This window comes from Thamnophis elegans, chromosome 12 (genome assembly GCF_009769535.1).
Source record: "Thamnophis elegans isolate rThaEle1 chromosome 12, rThaEle1.pri, whole genome shotgun sequence".
Classification (NCBI taxonomy): Eukaryota; Metazoa; Chordata; class Lepidosauria; order Squamata; family Colubridae; genus Thamnophis; species Thamnophis elegans.
Genome location: NC_045552.1, coordinates 56,084,823 through 56,103,289, shown reverse-complemented (window position 1 = coordinate 56,103,289; position 18,467 = coordinate 56,084,823). Strand labels below are relative to the sequence as shown.

At 44.8% G+C, this 18,467-nt stretch overlaps 1 protein-coding gene across 3 annotated transcripts in view; it reads left to right on the top strand.

Moving 5' to 3' along the window:
* The window catches only part of LOC116515419 (muscleblind-like protein 3), a 60,088-nt gene extending 45,640 nt beyond the window's left edge, over positions 1–14,448 (top strand). For 2 of the 3 annotated variants that reach the window (XM_032227441.1, XM_032227440.1), the window contains exons 7-9: positions 1,806–1,900; positions 3,929–3,998; positions 5,044–14,448. In XM_032227441.1, coding sequence (XP_032083332.1) covers positions 1,806–1,900; positions 3,929–3,985 — 152 coding nt within the window. In that variant the 3' untranslated portion in view covers positions 3,986–3,998; positions 5,044–14,448. The remainder of the gene's footprint in view (positions 1–1,805; positions 1,901–3,928; positions 3,999–5,043) is intronic. The other variant, XM_032227442.1, reaches the window with a different exon arrangement.
* Positions 14,449–18,467: the final 4,019 nt, after the last annotated feature.

Sequence of the window (18,467 nt, the reverse complement as noted above, 5' to 3'; positions counted from 1 at the left end):
ACTGGCAGGGTGTCATCCAATCCTTTCCGCCTTCCTTGCACCCTTGCCGATATTCCCGAGTAGCCCAGTCTGATGGGCTATGTAGTGCTGTCACGTCACGCCGCCTCTGATGCGATTCCGGAGGGAGGAAAGAAAATCCAGGCTGTGTCTTAATCCAGAAAGAAGGAGCAGGACCTTTTAAAAAAAGGGGAAAACTGGGCTAACCAAAGGGGTGTTCAGAGCAGGGACCTTTTATATTCCCTGTGCCATTGGGGCGGGTGATTTGATCATTTAGGATTCCGGGAAGTATTCCCACTCCTGTCCACCCTTATCCCACTTGCTTGCTGGGAAGTCATGTGGCGGTATCGGTGCCCAAGGAAGTCAGCCTGCAGAAGGGATGGATTTATCAGCACTTCTGCTGGCTCTGGGAGGGAGAGCTCACCTTTGGAGAACACGGCTCATGTTTCCTTCGTGTCGGTCTGTTTGCTTTTAGTGCAGATGTGATCGTTCCCCCCCCTCACTCCCCCCCGAGTGTTTTGTTTCCCCTTGACCAACCTTGATGCGGGAGGAGAACAGAAGGAGGGCTGTGGAAGTTGATCAACAAGGTCAACAGAGAATGTCAATTTGGGTCATTGGACGGCGCTTTCTCTTTCCAGGCCACAAGAGGATTGAACCGGCCACGATTTTGCCCTTGCTAAAAAATACAAACTCCTTGGAGATCAGTTCCAAGGGGTTTAGGGGCTGTTAATGTCCCTCCAACCTAACCTCTGGGATAAGTAGTAATTTGGTGGAAGTGCCATTCCAGAAGGCCCAGCCTCCATTTAGAGCAGGGGCGTCCAAACTTGGGAACTTTAAAGACTTGTGGACTTCAACTCCCATACATGGCTGGCTGGGGAATTCTGGGAGTTGAAGTCCACAAGTCTTAAAAGTTCCCAAGTTCGGACACTCCTGATTTAGAGTTTTAGGCTCTAAAGCTTGAGGTGTCCTGATTTTTCTCGCTACTTCGCTCCCTATTATTTCGGTTCTTTTCTAAAGATGTTACAGACATTTTGGGGGGGGGGGTGTTTCTCCCCCCCCCTTCCTATATTCTGCTTCTGGGAGAAATTGGGGTGGGCCCAGGAAAACTGGGCAGGGTCAGCTGCAAAGGGAGGCATCCTCACCACACAACCCCATTGTGACAGAACCAGCAGAAGTCGTGGCTGGGGTTTAATGGGGCAGCTGGAAAGGACCCCCAAGGGAGTAAGCGGGGGGGGGGGGGCGACCAAGGGACCCTTACTCACAAATCAACTGTGTACTGCTGACTTTCAAGGCTGGGTGGAGTGCCAGTCATTCCCATTTCTCCTCATTGGTTGCGGACCACAGAGCCCCTCATCTTGCCCTTCCACCCCTTGAGAAAATGTGGTTTGATTACTTGTTCCTTCTCCGCCCATCTCTGGAAGTTTTGATCACCACGCGTCCCCCCTCTCCTCCTTCCAGAGTCTTCTATATACATCATTGTTCCGCTTATAAATGTTTTTTACTGAGTGTTGAGAAATATTTTGGTTTTTTTCTTTTCCTTAATTATAATTGTAATTGGCTTTTTCCCCTTTTTTTCCTCTTTATTATTTTCTTGTTCTCTTCCCCTCCCCACCCCCCGCCCCCACCCCCGGATGCTGTTTTTTGCTTTGCTCTGTGATTGCATGCCGCCTCCCGGTGTGTCTCCCTCCATGATGTTCACCGGGGCTTGTCGCTGTGACTCCTCCTCCTCCTCACCACCACCACCACCGCGTTCCATAAACGCACCACCCTCCTGTTTTGTTGCTTCCATGTGGTCCTCTACCGAAAAGTTCCCATGATGCACGGTGCTACGCCCACCACTGTTTCTGCAGCATCTACACCCGCCACCAGCGTTCCTTTCGCTGCAACTGCAACAGCCAATCAGGTTTGCCCCTCCCTTTCGATGGCTTTCTTTCTTGGGGGTCGGAGGAGACGGCCCACATCCTGCGTGGGGCCTGGCAGGTTCCGGCAGGGGTCACGTAGAGATGGGGGACAATGAGGGTGTGGACCAAACCCATCTCGGTCAGGGGTTGTTCGTCCTGATGCTCCCTTTGAAGACCGCTGGACTGGTCTGGAAACTTTCTGCCCCCTGGCATGTTGGGGGCGTTGGGTGACCATTCACAGGGGCCCCTCTTTAGCAGAGAAAGGGTGCATTGGGTTCCCCAAACCTTCCTGCACACACTCTCTCTCTTTATGAGCCCTGAGTAGAAGGAGATCAGGTCCTCAGAGATGCTATGGGTCTGCCATGGGGCACAGGCCTTCTTCGTGGCTCTAGGTGGGGTCAGTTTTGAAGCGAGGGACCTCAAGGGACACAGAAGCATCCCACTTCCACACCAGCCTCTTCCCTCCAGATGTGCTGGGGCAGCAGCTCCCACAACTGGCAGCCTGAGAGAAGCTGTTCAGCCCATTTGGGGGGCCCTGTTTATAATTGGGGGGGGGGAGGTGTCAAGTTTGAAGAGGAGAAGAGATTCCTGCCAGCTCATCAATTGAGGCTGGAGTCCTCCCCCTCTCTCCCTTCCTCCTCCCCTCCCCCCCCCCCCCGAAGGAAATGGAGTTATGAGACAGAGAGAAAAAGCCACAAACTCTTGTTTCCCTGTTCATCTCTTTTTTAAAAACAAAACAAAACAGTGGGCTCCTTCTGGCCTTTCTCAGCCGGTTGCTCTGCCCTTGGGGTGCCAGTCTTGCAATAGGGGGGAGGGGGGCTCCTTCCAGGCCTTTTCTGGGGGAGGGGGGGGACCGAATAACTCTCTTGTAAGAATTAACCTGAAGGAGGCAAGAGATGACAAGCACTGGGGCTCTGCAAAATATATGGATGGAGAAAGATCAGCCCACCAACCCCATAGCCAGCTGTCCCGGAGTGGTTGCTGTGATGTTATCATGTTTTCATGGGAGCGAAAGGAAACAAGGCTAAATCCACGAAAGCCCCCTCCCCTGTTTTCAACTCATTTAAATTACACCTTTGCTGGCCCTTGGTTGTGCTGTGAAGGTGTGAGCAAAGCTCTCTATGACCTTTCCTGGGAATCTAGAGATCAGTTGGGATCTGGAAGAGGGACCCAGTGGTGAAATCTATTTCTCCTCCCCACCCCCTTCACCAGTTCTGTGGGCGTGGCTGGGCGGGTGTGTCGTGTGACTGGGTGGGCGTGGCCAACTTGTTTTCACTTCCATCTTTTTTTTAAAAAAGCTTATTAAATGCTTTAAAAAGCGGGAGAAAATCTTCCGTGATCCTCGGAAGCTTTTTTTTTTTTTAAAAAAATTTAACTACCGATTCAGCCGAACTGGGAGGATTTCACCCCTGGAGGGACCCCTTTCAATCCGCTTGCAACGGGGGGGTAGTTTCTGTATTGAATGTTCCTGAAATTACCCGATGGCTCACTTGAACCATTAATGTTGCCTAAGCAGGGCAGGGCTTTCTCAACTTCAACCCCGTGGAAGGGGATGGAGGGACCTCCGCTCCCAGAATTCCGCAGCCCGCGTGGCTAAGCTGGTGAATTCTGGGAGATAAAGTCCCCATATCTTCAAAGCGGACGTAGTTGAGGGGCGCTGTCAAGGGGTGCCTCCTTCAAGGGAGGGTGGTCCGATCCCAAGGGCCCACCAGCCCTCCCTTTCCCAACCATCTCAGCCAGCGGGTTGTGCGTGAATCCTTGAGGGCAGAGAAGACGTGGCCGCGAGGTCAGAGGGATACCACGTGAATTAGGGTGCCACTGTACAAATGACGTCGTCGTGTTGTTGCAAAGGAGAGGATTAGCACCGTGACCCTAAACCCCCACCTCCACCCCCCAGGATTGCTTACACCCCCCCACCCCCAAGCGACCTGCCTTAGAATTCTGGATGGGAATTGGAACTTAGCGGAGAGTTAAGTTAACCCTCCGGGGGACATTTTAATGCCCTTCCTTTCCTCTTTGTTTTACTGCAGATCTCCCAGTTATCGGTCGATGAACTGAACAACAGCATGTTTGTGTCACAGATGTAGAAGCCACACAACAGTAAGTTATGCTCCAGTAGTGTTGACTGTTCTGGCCAAGGCTTCCAAAGAGCATGAAGCGAACTCCTGGTCCCGACAAAAACCCCTTTGATTAATTTACTATAAGCGAACTCATTGTCTCCTGCAAACTCCACTCCCCTTTCGCTCCTCTTTTATTTCCTCTGGGAGGGGCCATTCATTGTCTGGCCTTACTCCCATATTGACCCCTGTTCTTTAGCTGTTCCCTTCCTCTGGCCACTCTGTGCGTGCGCACACTGGAACAGGCTCCAGCTGTTCATCTGCCCCACTGATGTCTGACTCTGAAGGCAGCTGATAACTGACATTAAGGCCCTGGCCCCCTCTCTGCCTCCGACACAGAGCCCTCCTCAGAGCCTTCCCCAGACTCCAGGACTGTTCCGTGTTCCTCCCCAACCTCCTCACTCTCCGAATCTATGTAAAAAAAGATGTGGAGACTCTGGAAAGAGTGCAGAGAAGAGCAACCAAGAGGATTAGGGAACTGGAGGCTAAAACATATGAGGAATGGTTGCAGGAACTGGGTGTGTCTAGTTTAATGAAAAGAAGGACTAGGGGAGACATGATAGCAGTCTTCCAATACCTCAGGGGCTGCCCCAAAGAAGAGAGAGTCAAGCTATTCTCCAAAGCACTGAGGGCAGAGCAAGAGCAATGGGTGGAAACTAATCAAAGAGAGAAGCAATTTAGAACTAAGCAGAAACTTCCCGACAGTGAGAACAATCAATCAGTGGAACAGAAGTTGCCTCCAGAAGTTGTGAATGCCCCAACACTGGAAGTCTTTAAGAAGATGTTGGAGAGCCATTTGTCTGAAATGGTGTAGGGTTTCCTGCCTAGGCGGGGGGTTGGACTAGAAGACCTCCAAGGTCCCTTCCAACTCTGCTATTGTATTCTATTCTATTCTCTTCAGGCTGAGAATAGAAGAAATTGGTGCTACAAGAGGAATTTGTCTGGAGGGCCACAACATTGACATGACTTGCCCATCTTTGCCAAATGTCTCCATTGTCACTTGTTTTCTCTCGTTTTTTTTTCCCCAGCGTCCTGTTGGCATCCTGGAGCAGAAACGGTGGCACCCCCCCCCCCTCCCTGTGCGTCTTGTTTCCTACCCCTCTCCTGGCAGGAAGCTGAAGTGGGCTCTCTATGCTTTCTGCCCCCTTTTCCTTCTCTCCGGCATCGACAGTAAGCCTACGACAAACATCCATGTTAACCAAAAACTGATCTGTGGGAATGTCAAAACAATTTTTTTTTTAAAAAAAGCACTATATATATATACATATATATATATAAAAAACCGATTAAGAAAACAGTGCTCTGTTATATGAGACATAGAAGTAGAGAACTATAAAATAGACTTTTATAACATCTTACTTTAACACACTTTTTTAAAAGTGGGGTTTTATTTTTTTCCTGTCTACCATCAAGACAAAAGTGCTCTTGCACAGTGGACTTAACTAGGTTAATTGTTCTATCGTCAATGGATAAATGTTCGTCTGATTTTTCAAAGTGTTATCTTAATGTTTTGTTTACATCCTAGTCTATATTGACTTTATTTGGAGAGAGACACAAAAAAAAAAAGAGTTATACATCGTTATCAAGTATATTCCACACCATTTCTTTTTCTTTCCACGATCATGATATCTTAACCATGTTCATAGATGACCGTTGTTATCAATTTCCCTTTTCCTTCCCCCTTTTCGAAACGAGATGCTACAGAGGTTACGACGGGAAAGAGGAAGGCCTTGCTTTAAAAAAAAAAAAAAGAAACGGAAACGGAAAATCTGAAGATATTCAGACAGGTTGTTCGTAGTTTCTGATCAATTTCTGATTAGGTTGGTTTTTAAACATTGTAAATAATGCCCAAACCTCCCTCCACCCCCTGTCCAGAAACAGAGCAGAAAGTAAAAATGGACCAGGGACTCTACATGCTGAAGAATTTTCAAGGAGGGGGGAAAAAAACTTCAATTTTCAGTTACAATTTCCTGCAGCACATGGCCCTCAACTTCTTAATACTTTAGTGACCAGGTTTTAAGGAAATCATGTTGAAGAAGATTGATTCTTTTTTATTTAAAAAGGGGGCCTTTTTACCCTCCAAAATCAAAGTTAATCTGTAATATATTTACAGAACCAAAAGAGAAAGCGGGTTAGTCCAACCCCTTATCTTAGATCAGATAAGTAGAGCCAAGCAGATGCCACAGTTCTCCGTTTGCTGCTTCTCTTGCCAATAATGACGTTAATTAATTAAAGGGCACTTAGAAAACCTACGCATGGACAGCATTTCCATCTCTCAGTTGCAAAAGGCCTTCCTGGAACGGCTTGTGTATTGCACCAATACATCATAACCTCCAGGTCCTTGGGAACATCTGGATGGGGATGAAGGCCAAGCCCAGCTAAAGAGCCGGCAGCTGTGGTTTCACATCACGTGTGTGTGTATGAGAGGAACGAATTTCCTTGCCTCCAATCATGTAGTGAAACAAAACAAGTCTTCACAGCTTCCCCCAGAAATGTTCTTTTTCTTCAAATAGGTTAACACTTCCCTGTCCGCAAAGACACCGATTTTACAATGTAGGGTTTAGGATCTGGAGGTAATTCTGGATGCATCAGCCCTCGGGGGCTCGCTCGTTTTAATTCAGAGAGTTTGGCATCCCCGTACAAAATGGCTGGGCGGAAAACCCGGCTGGTGTTCAGTTCTGAAGCATGAGTGTTTTTGGTTATTTTTACTTTCGGGGTGGTGGTGTCAATCAGGGGTGTCCAACCTTGGCAACTTTAAGACCTGTGGACTTCGATTCCCAGAATTCCCCAACTCTCCCAGGCTGGGGGATTCTGGGAGTTGAAGTCCACAGCTGGTGTAAGTTGAGATGCCTTTTCCAAAGTTGGAAACCCCATAAAATCCAAAAAACAAGGAGAAGCCCATCTTGGAGGACACCCCTGATTGATGGGAAGGTGGAAATCAGCCTCCGGAGAACTAAGCTACTTCAAAGGCTGACCAAAATATTCATCCAGCTCCTTGAATTTGGGCATCCTGGGCCCGTCTGAATGTCCTTCAGATCCTGGTTGCAGACTTCCCTGTTTCCCGGCTTCGTAACCGAGTTAATGGAGGAAAAACAGGATTTGAATACTCCTTAGGGAGCAGATAGTTGTATATTTTAAAGATGGTGGCGGCAGTGGTGGCGACGATGATGATGATGATGACGATACGGGATTTGCACAACCTGTGGCAGTGCCTCTACAGAGAACATCCCTGATCTCTAGTTGGGAAAAATTATTAGACACACGCACACACTCACGCATTTTGTGACCACACACCGGTGTTAGCTTTACGCTCTTCAAGCGAGGAAGGCGGAGACTCCGTTTTTTTAGCGCGATGTAGCTGGAGATTTGTGTAACCTTGTCACTTTGATGTAACTCTCTGGTTTTCTCTGAATGATGTTGAGAAGCAAATAAGAATTCTTGCGTAGGTGTGCACAGAATGTAAACCTAACACATTTCCACAGCATTCGGTTTCGCAGCTTTTTAAAAGTGCTCAGAAGACAGAAATTCAGGGGTGCAATTTCGTTGTCTTTCTCCCCCCCCCTCTTTTTTTTGGGGGGGGGCAAAATGTAGGAGCCCCCCCCCCCCAAAAGGACGGGGGGGAGTAGGGAAGTTTGACTCCTGGCTGTCTTTATCAAAAGTTTCCTGTAACCAGTTGAAAAAGTTGCACTCTTGCAACAGACATTGAAGCTGATCATACGACCACACGCTTAACACGTCTCACACATACACACACACAAACACACACACACACACACATACTTTATGTGGAGATCCAGTGATAGGTGTGTCAGGGTAACTTTTCTAGGTGCCACAAGAATTTTTTTTCTTGTTTTTTTTTTAATACCAACTTTCGCAAATTTAGTGTTTGTTTGTAAGAGAGAGGAGGGGAAAGAAAAGTTTTGAGAAAAAGATAAAAAAAATAAAATAAGAGCAAAGCTTGAAGCTTTGGAAAACTTCACCAAATTTTCAACCCGAGGGTGGGAATAGAAATGCCATTTGTTGAGGGTAGCACTATTAAAAAAAAAAGATTGTTTGTGCAATGACTTCTTTATTCAAGAAAGAAAGAAAAAAAAAGTAAAAAAAAATACCACAGTCGACAGACTATAAATTCCTTAGGAGCTGCATTCTGTCTACAAAGTCGCTGAGCTATTTTGGTGACTCTAAAATGAAATCTCCCGAACCTGGATTCAGGTGTGAACTTGATTCCAGAGATTTTCTATAAAGATTGTTCAAATCTTGTGTGTGAGTTTTAACGACTTATTATTATTATTTTTTACAAAAAAAAAAAAGGCGCAGGTGAATCCAAGCCTGTATCTTTTTTTTTTTCCTTTTTAATTTATCCAAAGTTTCTTTCTCTCGAAAAGTATGCATGTGGTTTATCGATTGGTGGACGTGTGCCCATTTTCTCTCAGCCTTATGCAAATAATATGCAAGAAATGCAGAAACTTGAATAAAACGGGTCATTGCAGAGGGAAAACGGAAAAAAGAGCGCTGATTGGTCGTTTTTGAGGGGGGGGAGATTTGTTAGCCATTCCATTAAAAGAAAAATGAAAATTGTAAAAAAAGAAAAAAAGAAAAGAACGTGTGTTCCTAAAACCTTGAACATAATAACGTGCACAAAAACAGAGAGGGATTTAGAAGTCGGTGGATCTGTAAAATGATGATTCTTATCTTAAAAAGTACAGTGTTCTGATGGATTAGATTATTTTTTCATAATCAACCCCGTTCGGTTTAGTTTTGGTTTTTTTTTTTTTACAAAAATTGTTTAGCATAAAGGGATTATTATTATTATTATTATTATTATTATTATTTGTAAAGTGGTGTAATTTTTGCAATACTGTGTGAAATTCTCTCCCCAGCCCAGAGCCAGCCCCCCCACCCCAGGACGGCTTCTGCCCTTGGGTAAAATCTTGTCCCAGCCTCTTATATTTTTCAGCCTGCCGTCAATCCTGGGAAATGATCCAGTGAAGAGATTTGTTAAGTGAGCCCAGAAACGAGATTCCTTTGGTTTTGCTTAGGAGAATGAGTGAGCTGGAAGGGACCTTGGAGGTCTTCTAGTCCAGCCCCCTGTTCAAGCAGGGGAACCCATACCAGGCTTGGCTCTTCTTAAAAACATCCAGCGATGTTTTCCCTCCCCATGACTATTTTCCTTCCCATCCCATTCTCCTTCCTCATACAGAAAGTCCTGGACTTAAAACCGTGACTGATTCCCCAGATCTCAGTTGCTAAGCGAGGCATTCGTTAAGTGGCAACCTCTCTTGCCACTGTCGTTAAGCAGATCACCACAGTCATTCAGTTAGACCCACGATTGTTAAGTGAATCCAGCTTCCCCCGTTGCTTGTCAGAAGGTCGCAAAAGACTCTGTGACCGTCATAAATAGGGGACTGTTGCCGAGCGGCTGAATCTTGGATCACATGACCCTGGGGCATAAGCGTGAAAAACGGTCGCAAGTCCCCTTTTTCCCCAGCGCCGCTGTAACTTGGAATGGTCGCTAAATGGACCGTTGTAAGTCAAGGACTTCCCGTCATACTATCAGAGAACTTAAAAACTCCATTTCTGAATCTTCTGAACCAGATTGAAGGGCAGTCTGGAATAAGATGGCTTTCCAAGAGGGAGGATCTTTGGGGAAGATGCATTTCCCTCCTCCTTTTTTATCCTAGTCTTCATCATGGCTTGTAAGCCTCCTAGAGTTGATGTAGCCATATAAATTCCCAAAATAAATTAACCAAATGAATCTGGCTTCCTCCCAAAATCTCTGAACTCGGGACAATCGGTTGGAATTTCTTTCAAAATTCCCCCAAAGCCGACAACTGCTTCGTGCACCAGGACGGCGGCAGGCTGATTTTCCACAGCGTTTACTTAGAGAGTAAAAAACAGCTGTTGTCTTGAGCAAGATATTTGATTAGTTGGGCAGGGAGAGGAAGTACAACGAAGCCAGTTTATTGCTAGGGAGGAAAGCAAACCTTAGGAATTAGGTTTATTCCCTCCTTTTTAAGGGGGTTTGCAGAGCAGCCACATCTGTCCGAAGGGCGGGGATTGTGGTGCGAATCCTAGGCATCTTTTCCCAAAAGAAATCTCAGCCTTTCCCTAGCGCGTGCTGGTCCCCAGGTTTTAAGGCTGCAGACATGCAATCCTGGCTTGTCAAAGTGACCCTTTTTACACCTTAGATCAGGGGGGGTCTCCAAACTTGGTAGCTTGTAAGACTTGTGGGCTTCAATTCCCAGAATTCCCAGCTATGCTGGCTGGGGAATTCTGGGAGTTGAAGTTCACAAGTCTTAAAAGTTGCACTAGATAGATAGATAAACGAGAGTGATAAGATGTTAAATATTGGAAGTTTCCCCCGTGGGCAGAAGGCAGGTTCGGCCTCCTGTTGATCTCAACCGATTACTTTAATGCAGGAGAGATCTCTAGGAAGTGTCAATGCACAAAAAGTTTTAGAAACTGGAGTTTCTTCCCCCTCCCTTTCTTTTTTTCTTTTTTTAAAAAAAAGCCGTAATACATTTCACTGACAACTAAAAAACAAAAGTGAAATATATGAGGAAAAGTCTTAAATTTCCCCTTCCTCCTGAAAGGATGTACCGAAATTATTTTTACCACGTTGCCTGAGCAAGGCCTTAGAATATATTGTATGTTTAAGACTGTAGTAATTTTTTTAAGGAAAAGATACCTATTACTAGTTGATAGCCTAAAAATAATTGTAAATAGAACTTAAAAGGCGTTGTTAATAGGCTACAACAAGTTAATTCATGTTGCATTACTTTCCATTTATTTTATTGTTCGTTTTAACAGATTTTATTATTGCTTTCATATGTGTGTGTATATATATATATATATACATGCACACATACGTGCATGTATACATATATAAATATATAATCTTTAGTAACTAATGAATTTAATTTTTGAAGGAGAGTTAGAGAATGTTAAGATTTTTAAATACATGTATTCAACTCTTTTAGTTATCTTCTAAAAAAAAAAACAAGACTGAAGCGCATGCCAAGATAATAGAAAACAGAAAAATACAGTCCATAGTTTGTATAGTTTACAGTTTAAGAACAAACGGAAGAATTAACTTTGTATGTAACTCCTTACAATGATAGATTCATTGTTAACTAATTATAATTAAGTTGTTGTTGCTATGGCAACAAAACTACAACATGGCTACCTTTGTATACATTATTTGTGAAATTTTCACATGTAAATTTAAAAAAAAAAAAAGTAATGTGTAACAGTATGGGTTTGTTTAAGGTACAATTCAAGACTGTCGGAGAAATATATGACTGAATATTTTTAAAATCCCAAAGTCCCATGTGAACGCTGGATTTGTGTCTTCGATGTCACTTTTTCAGTCAAAAGTTTACAACACATGGATTTAGAGTCAGGTTTTATAGCTTGTAGAAATTGTTGCGTGGGTTGGGTTATTCCACAATATTTTTCCTCGGCGATGGAAATTAGAGAAAAAAGGGTTGCCATGGGGGTAGCATTCAAAGCGTTTAGTTCCATTTCCAAATAGTAGATATTTTGGGAAACGAAATAACAGAATTCGGTCCGCAGATTCCCAGAAAAGTCCAAACGAAATCAAGGGAACGTTGCATTCTGCAAAAATTGAGACTTTTGCTTTCGCTTGGACTTGATATAATTACCGCAAAATCTGCACGGAATTGTGTAACCGTCTCCTTGATGTTTGTAAAAATCATCTGTCTTAAGAAAATGGTGTTCTAATCAGGACCAGGAAAGAAAGACAAATCTATATTTTTATTTATAAGCAGAAGGAGGAAGAGTTAGAATATGTATGAGACGCACGCACGCACGTCCCAAAAAAAGTACTGTGGAATAACTCTGTGACAGTGTTGAAGAAACCAATATGCTGCAGTTAAACTGATTCAGTTGGTGTACGAATGTGTGAGACATGTCTTTTTGCACTTATGTACATAGTCCACGAGAAGAAATCCTTGGAACTTATTTTGAATATATTAAAAAAAAAAAAAAGGTCTGTAATAATACAAGGTAAAAGTTTGTAAAAGAGAATTACTTAAGGCTTTGAAGAGGAAGAGATTTTTTGCTATGAAACTTATCTGAACGCCTGAAGTTGCTTTTGCTGTTCTCCGAGCTTCGTAGTTTTGCCATATTAGTTTGTAATACAGCGAACTGGTGACTTCAACCTGCAGCTCAGAAGAAGATTCCATATGGGAAACAAAATACTTGACTTCAGAATCAGGGTCACCCACAAAGGTTCCCCCAAGGGTTTCCTCTCGCCCCGAGAGAGAAGAGCCGGTTCCAAAGCTCATCGTTCGTTCGTCCCAGAGTTTGAATAAACCAGAATGTGCCGCTGGATAGATCTGTCCGGCTCTATCCATGCTGCTCCGCCCTTAAATCCAAATTTTGTGGGTCTGGTTCACTTGACCCTCCCAACTAAGGCTTCCCCAGCCCCAGGAGGCCCCATGCTGGCTGAGGGATTCTGGGAATTGAAGTCCACAAAGTTTTAAAAAGTTGCCAAATTTGGAGAGCCCTGGCCAAGAGGATAGGAGTTCTCCTCCCAACCCGCCCCCGAGTTCCCGAGAATGGCTTTGCACAGAATGTGGAGGTGTTGAGCCAGGTCCAGTCTTTAAGACAAGGGGACCTGTGCATAGGCTTGTGACAATCTTGGAGAGATCGAGAATGTACAAGAAAATGTACCATTCGTTTCTTTCGGTGCGGGCGTGCACCATGTTATCTGGAAAGATGGCACAGACGAGTGTGAACTGTGAGCTCAGATGCGTGTGCTAGCCAAAAAGGGATAGATCGCAATGGACTTTGTGCAGTTCTAAAATGAAAAAAGCACTCCAAATTAGAGGGAGAGAGAGAGAGAGAGAAATAAATCTGGGTCCACCTGAGATGTGAGATGAGGCTTTACGTGTGAGTTGGGCGGCTGTATAACCTAGTTTAATAAATAATAAAATAAATTAACGTGCCATGGACCCCCCCACTGCCAATGCCCAATATTAACCTCAGCACCAGGTTTTAAAAAGTCAAGAAACTTTGGCCAAGTTGACCTCCTCCAGTTGGGTTGACTTTCAACATTCAGGAGCAGAAACTGGGCTGGTTGAGAAGCAACGTAGAAGAGCTGAAGTGCCACCTAGTCAAGTTAAGGACACGCCTCTCCTTAAGGCCGCTTCCCCCCAGCCAAAGACCCCTTTGAAGACCCCCTCGGTTGGGGAAAGAGGTCTCTTTTGGGGGGTGGGTGCCCTTTGATTGTAAGTGGAGGGGGAGAAGCTCGACTCTAGTAGCCCCCTCCTCCAAAAGCAAGCCCAGGAAACCTTTGTCGGTGACCCACATGTCCTGTAAATCAGAAGCTTCGTGCCTTCCAAAGAAGGCCACGCAGAATAAACCCCCAACCTATGCCAATAGATAATGATTGAAATGTCAAAAAAAAGTGGTTCTTTTTTTCCAAACACACGACAGAGGGAAATCACCTGACGTAGATATTTACATGGTTTCAGGTCTTCGTTACTGTACACAGATGCTATTTGATGGTTGTGGAAGCCAAATAATTTTGTTGCCATGGCTCTTGGTATCCAGACAGCTGAGGGGACGTCTTCTCTTGCCTTCATATGGGGAGGGGAAAGGGGGGGGGATATTCCCGTTCAATTGTGCTTCGTCTTGCAGCCACTGGGACCAAAAAAAATAAAATCTTCCAAAATTCAGAACGGCAAAACCAAACCTATTAACGTGACGAGGGTTGATTTTTATTTTTCCAAGGAAGGGCAGATTTTAGTGCAGAAATGTGAATTCTGCGGCAAATAAATCCATGATCTACAACCAGAATAAGCCAGGAAAAACCTCAATCTTTCTCCAGGTTTCAAATGCTTAATTCAGACTTTTGCACGAAATCAAGAAGGGGAGGGATTCGGATCCTAAAGTCTTAATTTTTTGTAATTATTTGGATTGATTTGACTTGGGTTTCCCTTCCCCCCCCCTCAAAAAAACCCTTCCAATTTTGAAAATTTAAAAACAAACTAAAATGATTGTGTAAAAAATATAATCTTGCCAGGGACCAAAAGGAGACTCGGTAGAAAATCAGTTGATTCGTTTTCAATCTGGTTCCATCGTGATGCAAATCCAGATTAGTTCCAATCTTGTTAAATTCAAGGCCACCGAGAAGAGATCATTCCCTCAGTTGTTACGGATGGAATATAAGCTTTGATGTTTTTATTTTTTATTTTTCCTTTTCGCCACATTTATATTGCTAGCGTGCTTGTTTGTGCTTTCTAGAAAACATTGCATAATGCAACTCATTTTACTCTGTTACTTCTATATTGTTATTGTTTATTTTATTTTTTTCCTCCCGGATCTTTTAATAAAGTGTATAAAATTCTCTCTGTATGTTTTTTACGAACCTATATCAACACATTTAATAAATAGGACTTTACTTTTTCAGTGTCTGGTTGATTAGTCACAACCTCAAAATGGCTGTTGCATCGTTTTAACATTGTGGAAACTTTTTTTTTTTTTTAAGGAAAGATTAACGCTGTTTGACAATTGCCATGTAGATTAAATAGGAGAACTAAGCTCCATTACTTTCCTCTATATGAAGGGAAGAAAAAATATTTATTATCCGAGGCTTTGGCTTTTAAGATGATACATTTTTTTTTTCTAAATTTTAACTGGCTTCTTTCTTTCTTTCTTCGTTTTAATTGCATAAATGGAAAAAGGAAAGAATTTTCAGCCTATTAAATTTCAGTGGGATGTGACAGCAAAGAGAGACCTATTATCTGATGTGCTTTGATATCCATCTGCCAAAGAGAAAACCTTCCCTTGTTGTCCTTCACGTACAAATTAGATTTTGAGATAGTGATATTATTTGTGTGCAAAGCCCAGCTCTGAATAAAAAGTCTTCCAATCAAGTTAATTGGCCTGCTCTAACCACCCACTTCTAAACCTTTTTTTTTATTTTTTTGGCTAAAAGGTCGCTGTAACCATATTGCACATTGAACAAAAATGCAAGGACACGGGGGTAGATGCGTATCTTCTTCACTTGACACATAAAACAGCGTTTCTCTCCGGAAGATTTCCATTGAAAAAGATTTATCAAGCCCTAGTTGAGAGCTTTCATTGAGGAAAACCAAGACAAAGGCTGCCCTTGAAAAGTGTTCGGAGACTACAATTGGTCCAGAATGCAGCCGCGCGAGCGATACTGGGTGTACCGAGATACACCCATCCTCCGCGAGCTGCACTGACTCCCCATTGGTCTCCAAATGCGCTTCAAGGCGCTGGTTATCACCTTTAAAGCCCTACATGGCTTAGGACCTGGATATCTTCGGGACCGTCTTCTGCCACATACCTCCCAGCGTCCGATAAGATCACACAGGATGGGCCTTCTCCGGGTGCCGTCAACTAGACAATGTCGTCTGGCGGCTCCTCGGGGGAGGGCCTTCTCTGTAGCTGCCCCGGTCCTATGGAACGATCTACCCCCAGAGATCCGGACCCTCCCCACTCTGTCAGCCTTCCAAAAGGCTACTAAAACCTGGCTATTCCGGCATGTCTGGGGCTGTTGACCTCATGAACGAGGTCCAGCCCCACTAAGGTTGAGTGCATGATGTGCCTTTTAATTTGTTCTCTCTCTATTTTAAATTTTTTAGTATTTTTTAGAATTGTTGTATGTAAGCCGCCCGGAGTCCTTCGGGATTGGGCGGCATACAAATTTATTAAATCTTGAAATAGCAACATAAACTCTCCCAAGTAAATAGAGCAAGAATAGAAGAATAAAGTGAGGCCAGAAAAATTTGAAGAGTAACATCCTTGGAACCGTTGACAGAAATATGCTGCCTATTTTGGAAAGTCCGTCTGGACACTTTCAGATTGAAAGCTCCCCTAGAATCTTTCAATTTGTTGGTCTTAAACAAAAGGGGAGTTTTCGATTTTGTTTTTAATTTTTCAACCAAAGCATCTGCAGGACTTCGGAAATAACGCAGGATCAGCTACTGCAGCATAATAGTGTCTGGCTCCGATTTCTGAATTGTGCAACCAGAAAGTTACTGCACCAGTGGTTCCAGAAAAAAAATACTTCTACTGCTGGCATTTTTCCTCCCAACGCCCTGGGAAAAGCAGCAGAGAAAACGCACCGTCATCTGCTTTCCTCTGGGCTGGAGAAAAAAGCTTCCCATTAATTGATCCGCAGAACTCTTCTTGGAGGTGAATCTGGTAAATGCAGGCTAAAATCATAACCCCAAAATTGAATTAAAATGCCGAAGTGGATCCTCGTGATCTACCTGGCTCTTGGTCCTTCAGGGCCAAGTAGAGTTAGAGGCACCAGAGAAAACAGGATTATTATATTTTAGAGGAGATGGAAAGGAGATTTAAATTTCTAATTGCCTGAACAGTATCAGAGGACAATTCATTGTCTCCCTCCCTTAGGCTCATTGGGATTTTTTGAGAGTTTCACACGTACAAAGGTAGGGTTTGCCTTGGCTGCCCTTCTCCCTATCTTCATTGTTGAATGGCCAGCAAGCAATAGCAATAGCAGTTAGACTTATATACCGCTTCATAGGGCTTTCAGCCCTCTCTAAGCGGTTTACAGAGTCAGCATATCGCCCCCAACAACAATCCGGGTCCTCATTTTTACCCACCTCGGAAGGATGGAAGGCTGAGTCAACCCTGAGCCGGTGAGATTTGAACAGCCGAACTGCCAAACTAGCAGTCAGCTGAAGTAGCCTGCAATACTGCACTCTAACCACTGTGCCACCTCGGCTCTAAGTTCCAAAGTTCTGTAGAAGTTCCCCCAGTATAGGGCTGCTCGGTAAAATTTGCTTGCCTCCTCTCTTGCATTGAGCCAAGACTGGAAAATGGCAGGAATAAAAGCCAAGCCAACTTTGCCAGGATGGCTGCTGCCTATCCTAATCTGCCTTGGCAGGGGAACAGTTTTGCTCAGGGTGGATGGGAAGGCCCAACAGGATGGGGGAAAGTCACAAACTGCAACCTATATTTTTTTTAACCTCTTGGAAATCTTGCGTGGCCCAGTCTGCCCGCAGAGTTGCAAAGATGGCATCTCCCTTGGCACAGCTGCTTGGGAGTTGTTGAGAGATCTTGGAACCCGCCTGGTCCTGAAGATGGGAGAAGAAGAGCCGCCATGGTTCACGCCAGAAATACCCATCATACTTGGGTTGCAGTGGAGTGGAATTGTCGGTTGATTCCACGTTCACGTCAGTATCTCTCCTTTCGGAGACAGTGGTTGGTTGATCTGATTTGGACCAACCAGTGGCTGAATCAAACCACGTCTAGGCACCTGTTCTGACCGCCCCTCCTCCATCCAGGAACGAAAGCCAAGACAAACGTAAATGAGAAGGTTTCTTTTAATCAGTCCAGACTCTTGTTGGCTGAGAGCCACATAAACAAAGAGATAAGCACTCTGGCATCAAGTCCTACAAACCTTGGCAGCAATGCAAACAAACTCGGGCAGCAATCCAGCCTGCCAAGTTTGTTTCTCGTTAGTCTCTAACGTTGACTTCTGCAAGAAGGGCGTGGCACAAGCAGTCTCTTTTATAATCAGGAGAGGATCTTAATGAGCATCAGCTGAGCGTAATCACCTCCTGTAATTACGTAGTTGTTCTTGACGCCGAGTAGCCCTTCGACGGCGTGCATCCCGGAACAACTCACAGGTGGTTTCTGGATCATTCTCTCTTGTCTCCTCCCCACTGATCCAAGGCTCTGGCGCCACCTGGTGACCAACCAGTCTCTCTGCGCCCTGCTCGGAGTCGGAACCCTGTCCAGGGTCCTCCACATCCTCCAGGGCCGATTCATAAGACCCCTTGCTGTCGGAGTCTGGTGGCAGCTCCAACGGCTTCTTCCGGGCCACAACAGGCACCCAAGGCTGGAGACTCCTCTGAGGATTGACCCATGGAATCGAGGTCGGTCGGAGTTTATCTGTTTCTGTTTTGGGGTTTGGCCACTGACTGTCCCTTCTCTGCCAGCAGGGCTCAGTTACAAGAAATCCTATAAGCTCCCTGCCTTCGTGCGTTATTTAAACCCTCCGCTGTGTCAGGATTTGGCAGGCTGCAACATGGAAGGTGTCGTTTTCAATTAACGTGGCCTCCCAAGGCAGGGAACTGAACAGCAGCTGCTTACAAACCACAAGGCCCCCGGCCATACTCGGAAGGGTTTAAGGGAAAGCCTTGCAAAATTGGCTGGGTCAGGAAACCTCCCCATGTCATTCTCTGGGGAGGGGTCCTTTCTGAGCAATACCTGCCCCCCACCCTTTTAGGCTCCCAAAGTTTGTTTGTTTGTTTGTTTATTATATTTATATGCCGCCCTTTTCCCCCCGAAGGGGACTCAGGGCGGCTCACAACTCAAACCAGGGAAGGGGGATACAGACAAAAAATTAAAAAAAACGACACATAACAATGCATAATTTAAAACACACAACAGTCATACCATTCGAGATGGGGGCAACAGCTCT